We start from the raw sequence: 19,604 nt of genomic DNA on the forward strand, positions 1-19,604 counted from the left end.
GAATCCCACCCGGGCAATCCCACCGGGCAATCTCACCCGGGAATCCCACCTGGGCAATCCCACCCAGGAATCCCACCGGGCAATCCTACCCGGGCATCTCACCCGGGAATCCCACCGGGCAATCCCACCCAGGAATCCCACCGGGCAATCCTACCCGGGCATCTCACCCGGGAATCCCACCGGGCAATCCCACCGGGCAATCCCACCGGGCAATCCCACCGGGCAATCCCGCCCGGCCCTGCCGCGGTGACAGCGGCCGGGGCTCGCACAGAGCAGAGGGAAAGCCTGACGGGAGGGGACAGTGTAAGTGAACAAACACCGGGGATTCTTTGTACAATGTTCGGAGAGGAATTTGCTTCTGGTGTGAACGAGCATCTGCAAACCAGCCAGGCTGGTGCTACACTGCATCACAGTCAAACAGCACGAAGTTTAAGCTGCATTTCCCCCCGGCTATCACACCAGCCATGAGTACCACTGAGGAGTATCGATAAACCCGCTGTAAATGGAGCAATCCCAAAACTCAACGATGTTTGGGTGGCAAACAAAACCAAACCGTTCCGTGTGGATGTGGCACTTGGGAACACGGTCCGGCAGCGGCCCCGGCCCGCGGGCCGCCATGGCCGCGCGCGGCGGGGCGGGCGGGGGACGCTCTGTCCCTCCTCTCGCTGCTCCCGGCGCCGCCTCTCGCTGCTGTCTCCGGCAGGGCGCGGACCATAGAGTGGCGCGGGGTAGGCGGGCGCTCCGCCGCGGTGGCTGCTGGGATGCGGGAGGGCGGCGGGGCGGAGCGGCGGATCGCGGCCTGGCGGCGGGAGCGGCCGCGGCCTCAGGTGAGCGCGGGGAAGGGGCCGCGTCCCGGCTCCGGCGGCGCCGCCGCCCCCGCGGCGCTGCAGCGGCTCCCCGTGCCGGGCACAGCCTCGGCCCCCGCCGCCGAGTGCGGGCAGGGCTGTGCAGCCGCTGTGTGGGGACGGGAGAGGTGCAGCCGCGGCAGGAGCCCCGGGACGCCGCGGTGGAGCCGTTTCGCGCACACCTCGATGTGTTTTTAAAGCAAGGCGGGATTAATTTGAGATGCGGACGGGCCCGCGCTGCTGGGGCAGCCGGAGATGCAGGAGGGGATGGAGCAGGAAGTGCTGTCTCCACCAGGCATTCCTCGGATGCTTTTAAAATTGCGGCACCCACCGGGGCGGTGCGGCTGCCGGGGATGCGGCGGGGCACTGGAGCGGGGACAGCCCCCAACCCCAGCTTTGCTCTTTTTGTCGTTAATTACTGCTCGTAGGTCAGAGACTTCATGGTATCGTGAGACTTAAGCATGACTTGGAAATGATTTAAACACAAACGTGCCAGTTTGCTGTGCGCTGGCAGTATGTACACAGTTATACTTGAGTTCTGAGGGTGTGAGGCAGAGCTGCCTATTTCCTGATGAGTAATCGAGTAATATGTTTATCTTTTTAATTAAAAAAAAACCTCCTGTTTTTCACAATTATAGGTCTTTTTAACAGTGCTTTTTGACACAGTAACTCGGCAAAAATACTGTCAAACGCTGCTTGCATGGAAACATCATCCCTAAAACTGGAATGGAATCACTGCCTGCTTTGTGCATTTCAAGTAGCTGTTCTCACTGATAAAACAGTATGAAAGGAAGTTGTTTAGAGTCACGTGTTAGCATTGAAATTGAGATTTAAATAAAATATTTAAGATTAGAGTCTTAGGTTCATGTGTTGCTTTTTCTTGACCTTTTAAGAATGGTGCTCATACAGATGGTTGAACTCTTGTGTTCCTTCTGCTGTGCATATGTGTGCTGTTGAGTCACAGGCATGTCTCAAATGTTGATGCCTTCCCAGTAGTATTCCCTGTGCAGTTTCCTTGATTCACAGACAATACCAGAAGGAAGTCTGTAGAACTTATGAACTCTGAACATCAGTTCCAAGCCAGAGCAGTGGCTCACACTTAGCGTGGTCTGTCTGCAAAAGTCACACCTGGGTTGTTGCATTTTCTGTAAATTCCTTCTTTGGTGGAAGTGATATAGTCATTTTCCTGAATAAGAGTAAAGCAGAATTGGTAGTGTATAAAAGAGAATTCCTTCAACTGATAATACCTATTTCTAATGAGCAAAAATGAAGTCACTTGGGATTGTTCATCTGGAGGAGGTTTCCCACAGTAGAGGTGAGGACATGCCAGGAACAAAGCATGGCACACAGAACAGGCTGTGCTGGATACATTTGCTAGAACTCAGTGATTCACTGAATCATGCAGTTTTTTCTATTATTATTGAGGTGACTCAGATTTGATATTTCTTCCTTGGGTTTGTAGTTATTTTAGTGAGAAACCACAAATACTGCTGTTTTACTGAGATATCTTGGTGTTTCTGTCTGCTTTAAGTCTGAAAAGTGACTTCAGAATGCTGATGCTGTTGAGACCATTTCCAGCATTGGGAAACCTGTTCAAGTCTTTACTCCTGTCTGTGGCCACTAAATACTGCCAAAAAACTGTCTGAGTTATATAGCCACTGATGGAAGAAAGAAGCCTCATTTGAGACATCAGGAGGGCTGTTCTGCTTGCTGAGATGGTTGTAAGGTCACTCTGAAGTGGTTATTTGAAAATGTTGTCTGGTACCCTTATATGGACACGCTCTTTGTGCATGTTTGTAGTGTTCTTTGTGCTGGTTCCTATTGAGAAGCTCCCCGTCTGCCTGTTCCTCAGAGTTTACTTCTTGCATCCTGACAGGAACAAAGGAAATGACCCATTTTCCTTCCTCTCTCTTTCTCCCTCACCGGAATACTGCTCTTAGCCCAGGACAGTGGGATGGCACGTTCCAGCTGCAGCTGAACTCAGTGGCACTTTGCTTTGCTCCTTTACATTGCCAGCATCAAATTGTTCAGGATAGGAATTTATTGGAATCCAGAATGAAACTTTGTTGTGTTATCTGCTGTTCAAAACCAGATTTGAACATTCCTATGCTGTAGCACAGTGTCCCTTTATTTCTGCTGGGCCTGCTAAGTAGAGCCCAGCATTATTTACAGATAAAGTTTCACTGCTTTTTGTAAGTTGTTGCAAATGTATCTTATCCGTTCCTTTCTCCTTGAACTGTTTTGTATGTGCTGTTTTGCATATCTCATACTGATTGAAAGAGTACTTTGAAAATCTGAAGAAAACAGAACAGATACAGTTCTTGCTCTGGTTTGCCTTAGTTGTGGGGATTTTTTATACATTTTGTTCTGGACAATTGATAAGAAATTAGATGCTAAAATTTCCAGGTGTGTGAAATCCCTAGAGTGTTGTCAGAGACTCAGCTTCACCTTGGTTTGATGTTGGAGTCGGCTGTGTGCAGCCAGGGCTGTGGGTTTCTGTGCTCACTGCACAACAGGGACTGCTCCAGCACCAAGCTCTCACCTGTGAGCAGAGCTGAGGTGCTGTGCTTTTTGGTGCTGTGAGAGGATTTAACGGGTGGCATTTTGTTCATTCTGAGCTTTTGATTTGTACTGTGTGGTAGAGCTTTGGGAAGGCAGCACATGGTCATGGGAAGTTTGGTGGAATGATTTTCGAGGAAACCTCATGAGGGCAGTATTAGGAATTGCAAAGTGTCAAGGCTGAGCAACTGAGCTCCCAAATGAACCCTGGCACCTTAAGTGTGGTGGAACAGCAGGTGTTTCTGCGGGGTTTTTTGTTGTTTTTGAGGTAACTTAGCTAGCACATTTCTATTCCAACAAAAGACATTGGGAAATTGCTAACTGGAAGTGTGAGCTGCAGTCATGATGTGATCACAGCAGCTGGGCTGCTGCTTTGGCTACAGCAACTTTTCAGTCAGAGTAAGACACAAGGTGATGTGGTTTGCCTTGTAAGAAACAGGTTTTGTAAGCTGTACTTGTGGAACAGATAATTTTATGAAAAAAAGTTCTGTATGTGATAACAGACTAACTTTGAAGCTGAATGTGTCATAATCAGTTGATGGCAATTTTGACTCTTGTGCTTTTTAATCAAGTAACTTGAGTAATGCTCCAATGGATGTGACTGTATGGTCAGTTTAAAGTAGAAGTAGGGAATTTGCTGTGCATATTGAAACCTGAATCATTCCCCTGTCTCTCCTTTATCTGTGGACAGAGGGCCTGGGTGACTTCTCTGGCCTTACTGTGAGAAATGGGTCAGGTATATCTACATTGGCACTCAGTAACTACCAGCTTTTCTAAACTCTTGAACTATGTTACTAATTTTATTGACAAGGTGACAACAGAGGTTTCCAAACTTAGAAACAAGATATCAACAGAGTTACTTCAGTGGGATTGTGAGTGTCTTTAAGGATCTGTGACAATGATTGGCTGGAGGCTGGAATGAGCCTTTGCATACTGGTCACAGGAAAAGAAGCTCTGGTTTTCAAAGCCATTCTGAAGGGATGCTTTCCAGAATGTTTTGAGGAATACACAGTTAAGGCTGACAGATGATTAGAGTGAGGACCTCCCTATTTTCCATGGCAATGGGTGCACTGTGCTTTTGTTAGTACACAAATGAGCTGGGTATGGGGAAAAGTAGTTGAAGGAGGGAAAAAAACAGCTTTCCTTGCTTATAAGGTAGGTGGTACCTGCACAGCTGCCAGGATTTTAAATGCCTGCTGCAGGGCAAATGAAAAACCCTGGGAGCTGGAGATCTGTTTTCTTTAGAACTCCAAGTGGCAATTATGCTAACTTCAACTTTTCCTTCAGTCCCGAGCTTGGACTCTGCCAGGATTTGACTGTCAAACTGCCAGTGTCACAAACTGGACTGTATCCTGCTAAAATGACTCCTGCTACCCAACAGGAAGGTCTGAACACACAGGTGCCTGCATAGGTCACTTCCCTACTTTTCCAGGCCAAGAGCTGCATTGTCAACAAACCAAGCTGTGAAGTGCTCCTGCCGCTTCTGCGTTTCCTGTCCCTACTCTGGGGCTGCTCTAAATGAAAGGGCTTTGCTTTTGCCCTGATAACTAATCTATAGCACAGCTAACATCCTTGAGTAAAGAGATAAGGGCTTGCCAAAGTCCAGCTGTTCTGGGTGTCTGGAACTAAAGAACAAATCTCTTTTGATAGCCCTTCACACTGGCATGAATTTTGCGTCCAGCGTGGGTTAGCCAAGTGTAGTGTCCTGTTCAGCAACAGCACTTTGAAGTCACTGAAAATAATGTTATGTTCTGACCCTTACCTGGGAATCATGTAGGTGTCCTGTTCTCATGAGAATTTTTGGATGTGGTAATAATTCTCAAATGTAATGTTTGGACAACATTTGCATTACATTCGCCTATCTCTGAACAATCCTTCTACAAAGACAGGATGGATGAAAGTTTGTTATGATACTAAATTTTAATATTTTGCATTTTAAAGGATTTTTTCTGTTTTGAAATTTTTAAGTAAATTTAAATTAAGTAAAATTAAGAAATTAAGTACTCCTGTGATTTATTTCAGAAGGAAGACATTTTGATTATGGCTTGTTTGTTCTGGTAATCTTTGAGTATGTGACATTTCATTTTACAAGAATAAAATGTGATTATTACATGCAGTTGATCAGTTCAAAATTAAAAGTAATGTAATCTTCAAGTCAGCTAACATGGCACTATGGCTTTTTTTCTTCCAGTGTCTGAAACTTGAAGTGAAGAAACATGTCTCAGTCAGGTGAAAAAGTAAAGGTAAAGAGATGGCTGCATAGCCAATATTTTGTCTAGAATCTATTCAACTTCTGAAAACATTTATAGTTTTACTGAAATGCTAAAATTGTGAATAAATGATACCTTATTGCTTCAGATGTGTTTCTTAAAAGGAACTGCTTAGTAGAAACAGAGGTTTTATGTGATCCTAGTGATAGACTTTCTGCTGTTCACCATTCAGTCTCTGCTTACAAAGTTAAAATGGTACCTTCACCTAAGGAAATTTCATGTGACAAACCTCCATTCCTAATGTTTTTGTCCATCCAGATGGGCTTTAAAAGGATTTTTAGCAAATAAATAATTACCTTTTAAGTGATTTACCTTGTATCCCCCCACGCCACTGGAAGTGTATGGCATTGTAAAAAACCTGTTCTCATGATAAGCTCATCTGTGAAGAAGACATCTGGTTCCAGGTAGCCCACAGGTCCCTAAATTAGGTGGCTGCAGTTCTTATTTAGGCTCCTGTTAGGTTTTCAGTCAGTGGGTAACAGATGTTGGAGCCGACTGCCCTGTTTATAGCCCAAATCTCTTTGATAAGTTTTTCAGGCATGTTTCTTTTTCCTGCTTTTGTGTTAGAAGTCAAAGATTGTGAAGATAGGTGAACAACTTAAGCAGCAAAAGATACATCTCTGTGTGATTGTATCTCAGTAATCCTCCATTAGTACAATGTTCTTGTTTTTTACCTGTGAGCATATGCATTATTTTTATAGAAGATAATAGCAGCAGACACCAAATTTGGACAGAATTTTTTATATTGAGCTGTATTTATTTCTTAAGATTAGTAATAGTGTGTTCTTGCAAGCTTGCAGATTTTGATTTTATCCAAGGGGAGACTTGTTTGTATAGCTCAAGGTACTTATCTGATTTCTATTTATATCAGCCTGCTTGGTAAATGAGCCTTTTTAAGGTCTGCTTTGCTATTGCAGCAAAAAAGGTTTCATTCTCTATTCTTCCTTGTGCTTTATATACCCCTATTATTGTGTAGAATCAAGTAAACTCTTTTTCAACTTTTTAGGGGGAAAGGGATCTCATTTATATTCAACCTTTGTTTTCTTGTCAGTTTTCCGACTCGGCAGGCTATGTGGGGTTTGCTAATCTGCCCAACCAGGTTCACAGGAAATCTGTGAAGAAGGGCTTTGAATTCACACTCATGGTGGTTGGTAAGTGAGCTCTTTAAGTATTTTTGACTGTTATACAACAACATTTCTTTCACATAGATGTATGCATCTTCCTACTTAGCAATTGACTGCTACACAGCAGAAAAAGCTTTGAACCTCTATACACTTTCTAATTACATCTGTTGCTGTTTTGTCATGTTTAGTGGGAGGGAGTATTTATAGTGATTAAAGATGATGACTTGGAGCCAACAGGACATTTTGGCATTCCTGATTCATCGTCAGATGACAGGGGTAGTTGTTTAATCTTTCTTTCACTCATTTCCCCACTGCAGGCATGAATGCACACAGTGAGTGTCTTGCTGTTGAAATGGTGATGCTGCTGCTGTGTTCTCTGCTGTTCTGTACTGACTCACTCTGGTGCCAGAGATAAACCTGTAATTTGCCTCTTCTGTCAATGAGCACCTCTGAGTCTCTTTGATGGAGAGTCCTTTAGGCACAAAGCTCTTCCTAGTGATGTTATGTTTACATTAAATCAGTTTAATGGTCTGCATGTGCAAGGGGAGTCCACAGTACTGTTACTCTTTTGTAGCAGTAGTGAAAAATGAAAATGTGCTCTGTAGTACCATTTGGGATTACTTGGTGACAGTATTCAGCAGTTTGTGAGATAAACAGGTAATTTGTGGTAATTGTAGAGTTCTTGTGTCATGTAGCTTGTGATGAGAAATACAAATAATTTTTTCTTCTCTAATATCAGCTTAGAAGCCTCTAAAATAATACAGCCAGTTGGTCTAAATGCTGGCTCCTTTGATTCCTTGAGTTAGGAAGCAAGCAATTTTTTGTAACTCAGATTTAGGAGTTAAATTTACACGTCTAACTTTGTTACTTAGATGTAGGACAAAATTTGTATCATTTGAAGTTACAGGATTATAAAACTTCTCAGGTGAATTTTGAATAATTTGCTTTATTATTTTCAGTTCCATGGAAACTATATGGGCTTAAGTGTAAGGGTACAAAACTTGACTATTAGTTTGGGATTGCTTTACTCATTTATCTTCCCAGCAGTGTTCCAAGTTCAATTTGTAGCTTAGGAAAACCTTCAAGCTCTCAGAAATTTTCAGCAAGAGAGTTATAGTTCCTGATTTTTAAGTTTAAGTGAAAAAAGCTGTAATTTCCCTCAAGTAACTGAGCTATCTCTAGATCTATAGTCCAAGTGCTGTATGACCTTTCAGCTTTTATTGTGACATCTGTTACAGTAAACTTACAATTTTCATGTAACACTTATGAAAACACTGAAGGCTTGTTTTTCCGGTGTTTTCAAAGTGCTTAGCTGAACCTTTGATGTTTTTATATCAAAAGCTAGGGTGGATCCTGATGAACAAATTATTTTTCCTCCATAATGTGGGCTTGGAGAAAGACAAGGTGCTTTAAAAATCTTGGAGTAAAAAGTGTATATGCTTAATAACCTGAATTATTTTGTTTGTAGGTGAGTCTGGCTTAGGAAAATCCACTTTAATTAACAGTCTGTTCCTGACTGATCTTTATCCAGAACGTTATATTCCTGGAGCTGCAGGTAAATGTGGTTTTGCAGTTCCTCCAGCACACTCCACCCTATCAAATTTCATGCTCTTTCAGTTAATATTGCTTCCTTCTTTACCCATTACACCACTTCATCATGCTGTATTTAAATTTTCTAAATTATGTTTTGTTGAGCTGTCATTTTCTTATTTTTCAAAGACAGCTTTTGTTTATCAGCTGCTATTAAAAAAAAGAACACCTCCCAAACCTTTTAGGTATCAATATACCTAAATGTGGTTTTGCTCTAATCCCCATTTCTTCTTGCTGCTTTTTGTCTGTAGTGCCTTAAATCCTGGTTAGAGATGTAAATAACCTTTTGACAAAGAATCTATTGTGCTTTTGAGTATTATTATTTTATTTTTGCATATTGTCATAAGTAAACTCATGTTGCAGTTCATTGTTTCTTGTTTACTTACAAAAACATGCTGTTATATTCTGCTTACTACTTTGTATATTTTGATAAAATATTTTATGTCATGCAGGTTACAACACTCTTTGAGCTTGCAGTTCCTCCTGTGGGGGTCTCTGCAGGAACTGATAGGCAAATAACAATCCAAATGTTCCTTTATTTTAGAGAAAATAGAGAGGACAGTTCAAATCGAAGCTTCTACAGTAGAGATAGAGGAGCGAGGGGTGAAGCTGCGTTTAACTGTAGTTGACACACCAGGATATGGAGATGCCATTAACAGCCAGGACTGGTATGTGTGTAAATACTGCTTTGTTAATAAAGTGTGTGTCTTACACAAACACAATTCTAGTGTGTCTGGTACTTTCTACAACTTCCAGTTTAAATTTTATAACAACTTCTGATGTTCTTAAAAGTTTTGTAGGGTGTGTCTATGATTCTGCCTCAAAATTCACAGCCTCTCCTTCAAAAAGTTTCTCTGAGCACTGCAGTCAGCTTTTTGTCTCTATGGCCATTCCAACAGAGCAAAATTCTGGAGGGAGGAAACTTTTTGTCTTTTACTTTCTGTGTCTCTGGCCCATCCAGTTTCCATGTTTTTCAGACAGTTCTTTTCATTCCCTGTTGTCTGTAGGTACTACCAGCAACTTGGGTAGAACTGGTGGTTTTTTATGATTAAGTTACCACTTGGCTCTCTCTGGCCTAAATATCAACGACAGTCTTTAATGGATGAAATAATTGTCAGTAGATACACTGGAAAATATGCATAATTACTTTAGCATAATGATTATGAAGAAAGAAATCTGTAAAGCAGCTAGAGAGGAACGGGGCAATTTGCAACAAACTAAATTCATAAATGTAATTTCCAAATAATCACATTCAGGCAATTCTCTTCAACTGTGGAAAGCTGATTTTTTCAAATAAAGATGAGATATCCTTACGGGGATGCCTCTAGTTTCAGTGGATTAAAACTTTGAATTTTCACATGGTCGTCTTTTAAGAAGTGCCAACAATATTTCTTTTACTCAGTTGTTAATTTTGTTGACACTTCATTTGTGGTGGTGGTAATCCCAAGGCAAACAAGGATCACTGTGCAGCAAAATGGAACGTAAAGATAATACAGGTTGATTTGGGTCCTTCACTTACAGACCAGGAAATAAATAAATAACAGATAAAATAAACATATATAATGCTAATATAATGTTTTGCAATCTTTCAGTGACAGAATGATGTGTTCTTATTATCAGATGGTTTTTCTCTTCTTTCTATAGTGTAGATGCAGGAACACAGCAAAAGTGAAGGCAGTGAAGTTCTGTAATACCCTAAATGAAAGTCTGAAAGTGAAGCTCTAGTGAGATTTTTATTTTCCTCCCACTTTTCCTACTTTAGTAAGTTGAAAAAATTGGAACTTTTGGAATAAGACAAAGGCATCTTTCTGGGCTGCATCATGGTCTTGCTTATTTTGTGCACTGTTGACTAGAGCTTCCTTCCGCTGGAGCTGAGAGCTCTGCAGCCTGTGCATTGTGTTGTAGAGAGCTCTTCCTGTTGATTGTGTTCTAATGCCCTTTGTTTATTCTGCTCAGATGTTTCTTAGAGACCTACGTGTTCAGATTTTCCCCTTTCTTTTTGGAAGTTTTCTGAATAGAATCATTCTGTGGTGATTCAGAGCTGAGTAGAACAATTTATACGTGGTTTTATGTGACAAATCTGAGACATCACATACACTACAGGAACAAATAGTGCTTACAAAATAAAAAGATACAGTTAGTGGTATCTCTTTAGTCTACTCATGTCACATGAAACGCCTTTCAGCCATGGCAAGTGTCATTTTGACAAAGTCTGTTAATCTTTACAGGATGTTTCAGGGACTTGGATGGGCAGACTCTTTGTTTTGAGCTGTAGTGAAGACTAACCCAGTGCAACCACCTTCCTTCCTTGCTAGTTCAGAGGAAGGAGCAAGTTCATGTTCATGAACTTATGTTTCTGTTCAGGAGCATTCACTGCAGTTGTGGTTCACCGGTGGATAGTGCTGATCATGACCCAAGATTTATAAAGCCCTTTTTTTGGGAAGGCTGCAATTTGTGCAGACTGGTTGTTTTTGAGGTGACAAATTTTACTAAGGCTATTTTTGAACACAGGTAAATCAAACTGGCACAGTGTCTCTAGGAGGTAGCAAATGCTGGGAGAGTTTCAAATATCTTTCTCCTGAGTAGATTCCCTAATTGCTTTTAGTCTCTGTGCATTGATGAAAAGTCTAAATTTTAAGAGTCTGACTTTCAGGGATGGGAGCTGAGGTAAATTTTTTTGTATTTTATGTCAAAGAAAAAGTACTGATAAGGATTTTGTGCTACTAGGAGTGTGTCCAGGAGGTCTGTTGGATTGGAAAAATAACAGTGTTGGATTGGGAGATGATTTGTTATAGATTTAGTACAGCATACCTTCTGAATTAGAGCTTGTTTTCTGGATGCTACTGTACTTAAAACAATATGAAAGGTAAGGTGGAGGTGAACCACAGTTAACCATGGTGATTTTTAAAAGATTCTTTGTGAAGCTTTAGTGCTGGCTGGAGTTCTGTATTCTAGCATCAGACCCACACCTAGGATTGCTCATGGCATCAGTTTAGGGGTGTGTTTGGAGAACAGCAAAATTCTTTGTGGTGGGAGGTGTGATGCATTCAACATCTTTCTATGCATAAGTACATTGGGATCATGAGAAAAGTGTCCTTAAAATAACATCTTCCATGAGAAGAGAGGGGATCTAATCAAGGGAGGAAAAAATTGCTTGGTGCTTAGATTTGCTTTGATATCTGGCCTCAAAAAAGTTATTGACAAAAACAGACTGCAGGTGAACTTGTTAGATATTGCTGATCACACTCTATTTCATCTTGCTTGCAGTGTCACAGGTCATTCTTTGATAGCTGCTCTCAGCTCTTTGGCTGCTGCTAATTTTTTTTTCTTTCTTATTTTCCTTTTTTTTTTTTTTAACTGACTAAGGTTATATTTGATGGGTTTTGGCAGCCTGATAATATTGTTCATTTTCCCCCAGTGGGCTCAAACGCAGCGTTTGTTGTTTGCTGTTCCATACAGGATGTGCTGTCTCCTCAGCAATGACAGCCCTGAGGTGTAAGGCAGGTGTTTCCCGGAAGCCAGGAGGTACAGGACACTGACACCCTATTCATGGGGAAAATCAGAGCTGGTAGACCTAGAAAACTGCACGTAAACTAATGGCATTGCCAGAGAAATGTGTGATAGTTCTTTCCCATTGTTAGGGTTTGGTTTCTGTCCTAATATTTGTGTGTCTTCAGTCTCGTTACCTTTTACCAGCTAAGAGAAGTACTGGAGATTAACAGGAACAAAAACCCTGTTGATGTGTTTCAGCACATTTAGATACCAAGATGCTGTTTCCTGATGAGTAGCACTAAGGTCAAAACCCAATGAATTCCATCTTTTGCTTTGTTGTCTTCTGTAATATGACTTAGAATTGCCAAATCTTGCAATGATGTAAATGTGTGTGTGTATATTCTACTATTACTGGATTTATTCTTTCTCAATCCAAAAGCTTATTTAGCTTTGGAGAGTCAAATTCCCTCTAGGTTCTCTTCCATCATTCTTGTTACTTTCTTTCATTATATCCTTTGCAGCCATGCAGCCCTGGGTCAAACGTTGCTGTCTATTGCAGTGTTTGCCAGCATTCTATGTTCATTTTCCAAATGATTAATTTTCTTTTCTGTTATCTGCTCTGTTTCCTCCTTAAATGTATCACATCAAGTTTGTGTTTTCTCAGCAACAGAAACATGGATGTTCCTATTTCTCAAGCTTTCTGCTTAGTTTTTTCTCAAGTAGTTTAAGACGTGCTCATGATACACAATCATCTGTGTAACCTTATCTACGTCAGCTGTTCACTTCCCTTCCCTGCAGTACCTAATATCAAGTGTCCTTTTGTATAAATGGTGTTTGCAGGTGTCTGCATGCTCTGGAATAGCTTAAAATGATCTTGGTTATGTGTTGTTTTCTTTTCTCTCTAGTCACTGCTCTCTGGGTCTGATTTACCTGTGATCAGATTTTGTGCTCATTTACTTCTTTGTAGGGAATATTTTAAATTGCCTTCAACTAAGTAGGAGTTTTTTTTCTTTGCCAACAGAAAAGAATTCTGTAAGGTAACAAAAATAGCTTAATAAATCATGTGATGCTTGAGTGCATGACTTGCAAATGTATTTGTACTTAATTCTAACAGAATACCAGAATTTTCATAGGTAACTATAGAAACCTGGCTCTAGGGTCAGGGTTGTAAATCAAGAGGATATCCGGGATATGTCATTCATCAACCAGTTTAAAAACAAATCTCCAGCCCCTACCCCAGAAAAAAAGGCAGAAACATCCTTGGTCTTCTGTCCCTGTGTTGTCTCAGCACCAAGTGCTTTTTTTCTGAGCTTGCACTTGAACTTTTTATCCAGTGAACAAAGTAACACTTGAAACTGGCTCTAGGCATAAGTTGACACTTGGTGGTTGTTATGAAAACATCCTTTTGCATTATCAAAATATTTTTCCTCAGTGCTAGATAAAATGCTAGGAAGTTGAATTTTCTGTAACAGCAGTGTTTTTAATAAAGTGTGTTTCTCATTCTGTTCTTATCTTTTAATGATTCTTTCCTTATTATTTAAAGCTGATGTAAGATGCCTGTCTTTCTCCCCCCTCCCACACCACAGCTTCAAAACAATTATCCACTACATTGACAACCAGTTTGAGCGATACCTGCACGATGAGAGTGGTCTGAACAGGCGCCACATCATAGACAACAGAGTCCACTGCTGCTTCTACTTCATCTCTCCTTTTGGGCATGGGTAAGGAAAACCTTCAGCTTTTGTACTTTAGGGTGTTGTACCTTCATAACAGATCATAAGTCTGTTCATTAGTTGAACTGATAACTTAGCAGTAATGTTAATGAGTTGCCAACCTGTCAGTTAGCCAGTGCAATTAAAACAGTCCATGGAGATTTGTGCTCTCCCTTACTTCATCCCCTTTTGCATTTAATGTTGTTTCAAGGCAGTGATGGCAGAATATTGTTTCAAGGCAGTACTGCACTGTTGATCACCCAGAAACACAAGTGCTTTTAATATCTACTTCATTATATAGAGACAGTTTTAATTACAGCTTAAACTTTGCACAACCAAGTTGATAAGCAAGGGCATTAAGTTTAATGACTTAAGCTTAATTTATTATGAAAATACTGTTTATGTGGACACTTGAAATAAATAATTTTTATTACATTTGGTCTGTTATAAAACAAACAACACAAGACTCCATGCCTATTTTAAATCTTTTTTTTTTCCGTTTGTTGGCAGACTGAAGCCATTAGATGTGGAGTTCATGAAGGCTCTTCATGGAAAAGTCAACATTGTCCCTGTGATTGCCAAGGCTGACACCCTGACACTGAAGGAGAGGGAGAGGCTGAAGAGAAGAGTAGGTCTAACACTTGTTCATGAAAACAGACCAACCCATACAATATTAAAGCCAAATATAAAGTAATTTCAGACTGAAGGGGGGTAAATGATATTGGCCAAGAACCCAATCTTGGTCAAGTGTGAGGTGGGAAATCTTCACTGAAGTCTGGTGTGCTTTACTGGTTACACTTGCTAAGAATGTGGCTGTTCTTGGCTTCATGTATCTAAGCAAAGCAGTGCACCCAGTAGCAACACAGTTTGTGACAAGGGTTCAGACAATCCTGAAAGGGGAGCTGGAGGTGTTTCAGACTGGTTTTCTGAGAGCAGTGGCCTGAGTGCCCTTAGTGCTGGGAGTGCATGAGCTGTGTTCTGAGGGCATATCTTCAGTTTCATCCAGGAGGTACTTGGGCTGTGCACTCTGCTGCGTGGTTTGTAGCAAAATGTGGTTGGAAACTTTTAAAATAAGTGGTACATGGTTCATGGTACAGACTGAAACACTAATGCAGAGACAGGACAGTTGGGTTAATGTATGAGCAGGATGCTTTTGTGGCTCCACTGTTATGGGAAAATGTATGTCATTGTGTGAACATTTTGTGTGCTGGGTTATGTGTTCACCTGAAACACCAGGACTCAGGGTTGTAGCAGAGACAGTCTGTCTTTCCAGACAGTAGTACTAAAATCATTTGCTTTGCAAGATTTACTCAGCATCTTGAAATTTTGTTTTTGAGAAACCTTTCCAAGACAGCCCAGCTTTTGCCTGATATGACCTTGTAGTAAATGAAATGGAATAATGTCAATATTTGTGATTGTACAAGTCTTTAACTTTAAATTGAATTTCCAATTTATTGCATCATCCGAGCAATGAATGTAAATATTTAATCTATTCTGGTTTATTCTGTTTGATTGAGAATGACTTTGTGCACCTTGTTAAAGGAATGTGTAGGTGGTGTGATTCTATTATGTATGCTTAGAGGTGGCCCACTAAAATTTATTGAGATCACAAGCTTTGTCACATTCAGTTGACTCAAAACCAGTACAATAATTTGTAAAGTCTAACGGGTTTGAACCCTATAAAGCCTATGAATTTTTTACAAATTGAATTACTTACTCCTTGGGTAGTGTAGGGATAATTAGTACTTCTAAACTGCAGTCTGTATTTTACACAAGAGTAAACCTTTTATAAGGTATCTTTTATATTACATTTTCATACAGGGCATAACAGTTTTGATTGTGACCCTGGGACTTCCTGTAGGCCTTTAGAATGATTATTAGATCTTTATTCCAAGGGTGTTCGTGTTGGGAGTATTTTTCTATTTTCTTGAGGAGGGGCTACAGTTTTATTTATTGGGAAAATAGTATAGATAAAATCATGCTGCAAAGCAGCACTTTAGCTGAACTCCACCTAAATTCAGAGGATTTTTTGGAGCATTTTTGAGTGAACCAGTGCCACAGTGGCAGGTGTGGCCATGGTTTGTGTGGGCACGTGAAAAACTACATTTTGGCAATATGAGGTATTGCTGGCATTGCTGCTGTGTTTTATAAAGCTCAGTGATGTAAGAAAACTTGCCCAAGAGATGCAATGGATCCTTCATAGCTGAGAAAGTTAAAAGTGGGGATGGTGTGACTGTATGAACCTTGTCTGCAATGCAGGCAAAGATCCACTGAAGAGAGGAGGAGATGCTTATACAGAAATGAGCAGCTTTATGGTGAACCAGGTGAAAGGAGGAAGGAAATTTTTAAAAATCCATTCATTGAGACAAGAAGAACCTTTGTATCTTGCTGGGAGAAATTCTGTCCAGGCTTTTGAAGTTTAATTTTGTTCCTCCACAAATACTGTAAGGTAACAACAGGTGCACTGCATTCAAGTTGAAGGAGCTCATAGGGAAATCATAAAGCAAAAATATTTGATTGTGCAGGTTTTATTGCTTTTCCTTTTCTGTTACTGTACTGACTTTGTGAAAGTTGTTTATCACACATTGTTTGTGGAGCTGCCACTTTTTGTAAAACCCCCCTAATTCACCCTTTCAGCAGTGAACTTCAGGCTCAGTGTTCATAGTTGCTTACTTTTTGGTTCAGCATTTGGGAGCAGAATGATGTTGAAAGATTTGAAGGAGGCATTTAAGTGGAACATTAATTATTTTAAAATATAATTCACTGGGAATTTAACTAACTTTAACTAATCTTTAAAACAGTCTGGACTTAGACATATGATCACCACATTTATGCACTGCTAAGTACAACAATATGAAGGGCATCTGTAGTCTAAGGGAGTGGTTAGGGAGCAGGTAAACAAGTTTTCATTATTTTTGTACTGCTGGCAAAGGTCACTCTGCAAACTGAGTTTATATTAAGTCAAATGTATAATGTGCTTCCAAAGCTTTGAAAATCAAAGCTACTGTATATTGTTCTAACTCAAAGCATCTTGGCTAACAGAGTCTCTAATCAAGAATAGGAATCAAAGTCCTGCTTTGCTGACGCAGCGTGAAGCCTTACTTTTTTTAGATGTTTCTGCCATTTGGCCATCAATCTGAAGTAAAATGTTTTTGTTTTGCCGCTATGGACTAAGCAGCAAGATTAGCTTGTGGTGCTTGCAAAGGAAACCCAGCTTGGAGTAATTCCTGTTTGGGCTTTCTGGAATTCAAAGTTATTTTTTCAAACTCTTGAGTGGGAAGAAATGCAAGACAGTTTCACAAGCTGTGCCATGCAAGAGTGCTAAGGAAACATGCTCAAAAGAATGACTTCATGAGAGGGGAACTAATATTTTGACTTTTTTTTTAATTTCCCATGGGAAGGCTAATCTTTAGGAACACAGAATCCTCTGAGGCCAATAAAATTCAGATTTGAAGAAGCAAAATGCTGTTTCATTGTTAGGAGCATAAAATACAGTTTGTTTTTATTGCAATTCTTTTTCCTTTCAGGAAAGCACTAGGTTTAACAGCTGTAATATATTATTCTAGCACCCCTTGCTGTTGGCTTTCCCGTTATTGTTCCACTTGCATTTTATCTCAAAAATCTCAGCCAGGTTAAATGTTCTTTCTTGTTTTATGCAACTGCTTAAAGGCATCGAACTGCAGTGCTGCCCCACCCATCCCAGCTGTGCATCTTTTATTGTCATTTGGTGACAGTTCAGGTCTCTCATTTTGCAAAACAGTAACCAAATGCATTGATATAAATGTCATTGTGTGAATGTCTTAATGGCTTATTGGCAGCACTTACTCCCAGATTTCTTTTCTCTCTATAAAACATTGCTCTCTGTGCAGGTGGGGCTCGTGGTACTTTGCTCGGTGTGCGCGTGTGTGAGTGCGGGGGATGTTTCTATACCTGGCAGGAAAACATTGTCAGGGAACAGCCGTGGCTCATGCATGGTCTTTCCTCTGCTAATGGTCTGGAGAATTGTTTTCTTTTAAACACCTGTTAAATAACCAAGTTCTGGCTGGACAGTTTTCATTTATACTGTAGCTGTCGGGTGCCATCATGACAGAGGATGGAGGAGCCAGCAGTACTCAGAGAAGACTCATCAAGACCTCTCTATTTGAAGTCTGCTTGTTTTCATGCTACCAATTTCCAGTTGTATACACAGTGATGGTATCACAAATCCTTACATAGGCTCTTTTGAATATTTTTACCATTACTTCAAAACTCTCCCTGAATTTGCCCAACTTTGTCTGTGCTGAGAGGTCATTGAGCAGGGCAGCTGCTTGGTTCAGGTGCTGTTGGTGGGGTTACAGTTGCTGCTCTAGGAAGTTTGCACAGTTCCCCTATTCTGCTGAAACATCCAAGATCCCTTTGGAGATCTCATTGTGGAATCTCAGCATTCTTCATGCTCTCCTTACACCACCACACTTCCTTTACCTAAGGTAACTCTGGTCAGTGCATTTGAGGCAGTGACGAGAGCTGACCTAAGCATATTCAGGAGTGTGGCAGCAGAAACATTCTCTGTGGTTTTGAGGAAGGAATGGACTTGTGCCACCTTTTGAAACTGCAAAAGGCCTGGAGTTATGCTGGCTGCTCACCCCTGCAGTGATTTCATTAGGAGAAGAATGTGCCCAGGAATACAGATACTGTATTTTTTATGTTACCCTCAGACATTAATGACAAAGAAAACTGTTTAAGAACAGGGTCTTTTTCTGAGTGGATTTTTAATATTTTTTCACTTTAAATGGATAATAAGCTTTTATATTTTTTTATTCAAGAGGCACTAGGCACTGTCTTCTACATTTTTGAATGTATCAAATGCACAAAAATATAATTTGACACGGAGTCAATGGTTTTGGTTCTGTCACTAATGAATTCTTTCTTGTTACTTTTACTCTTTTTTCATATTAACCTCACTTTGCTTCTGTATTTGCCTTGTAAATCTTCTGGCATTTTAAAATTATTTACTTGCTATGTTTTCCAAAAATACATTTATCTATTATGCCTTTTAAAAAATCTTCAGGCCTGTGCTATTTTGCAGTTTGGACACTGAGTCAGGTGAATATTTGTGACAGACTAGTTAATCAATTTCATATATTGTAAAGTGAATATCTCTTCAATGAAATAAGAGTATTATTCTTTCTTTTTTGCAAACTTTCAGGTTCTGGATGAGATTTCTGAACATGGCATTAGAATTTATCAGCTCCCTGATGCAGATTCTGATGAAGATGAGGAGTTTAAAGAGCAAACTAGAGTTTTAAAGGCAAGTTTCACTCCTAGTTTATCATTTTGCTGCTGTAGTTCTTCAATCTACAACATGCCTAAAGGTACTTTATTCCTTTCACAATGTGTTGAAAATTTCAGTTTCCTTTGTGTGTTGACTTGGAATTATAATCCCTTTTATTCCACTCTCTGCTTCATCAGAATTCCAAGTGTAGTGTGTCATGACTTTCTCTTCTTTCCTCTTTTAACTGTAAACCACTATTCACCTTGAACTAGTATTTGCAGTCTGTTTTCTGACTCAAACGTTTTAACATGTGAGCAAGAAGAGAGATTGTGGGTGTTATGGTTGCTGTACTAATTAACAACTTGCCTTGTGTTAACGCAGATAATCAAGGTTTTACTGAAGTAATTTCCTCTTTGTGCTTGCAAAGGTGTTTGAAGAATGTGTCTGAAATTCTCTCTAGCTACTTCACTCTGCATCTGAAGTATGTTTCTGTTGGCTGTTCTCCATGCATGATGTTATGTCAGATGACACATTATGCCCAAACTGTACTTTAACAACAGTCGAGTGTTCCTAAAGCGAAGCGTCATTTCCTTCTGGGCCTCTGTTAAAACAAATCAGTCCTAACACAGCTGCAGGTGCTCCTAGGGAGAGGTTCCATTGCCTAGAATGGCATTTCTTGGTTTTTTGATGAGAGAGGGTTTTAGTAGAGAGTGTTTCTCAACACTTCTTTTCCCCCTCTCTTGCCTGTTATTTGAATCGTT

The 19,604-nt window shown here is 40.4% G+C and overlaps 1 protein-coding gene across 2 annotated transcripts in view; it reads left to right on the forward strand.

Moving 5' to 3' along the window:
• The first annotated feature begins 720 nt into the window (after positions 1-720).
• LOC135282455 (septin-2) overlaps positions 721-19,604 on the forward strand; it is a 34,815-nt gene continuing 15,931 nt past the window's right edge. For both annotated transcript variants that reach the window (XM_064392255.1, XM_064392254.1), the window contains exons 1-8: positions 721-827; positions 5,596-5,647; positions 6,726-6,825; positions 8,267-8,353; positions 8,933-9,056; positions 13,467-13,601; positions 14,103-14,220; positions 18,778-18,879. In XM_064392255.1, the coding sequence (XP_064248325.1) occupies positions 5,621-5,647; positions 6,726-6,825; positions 8,267-8,353; positions 8,933-9,056; positions 13,467-13,601; positions 14,103-14,220; positions 18,778-18,879 (693 nt within the window). In that variant the 5' untranslated portion in view covers positions 721-827; positions 5,596-5,620. The remainder of the gene's footprint in view (positions 828-5,595; positions 5,648-6,725; positions 6,826-8,266; positions 8,354-8,932; positions 9,057-13,466; positions 13,602-14,102; positions 14,221-18,777; positions 18,880-19,604) is intronic.

The sequence above is a fragment of the Passer domesticus genome, chromosome 17, assembly GCF_036417665.1.
Source record: "Passer domesticus isolate bPasDom1 chromosome 17, bPasDom1.hap1, whole genome shotgun sequence".
NCBI classification, from domain to species: Eukaryota; Metazoa; Chordata; class Aves; order Passeriformes; family Passeridae; genus Passer; species Passer domesticus.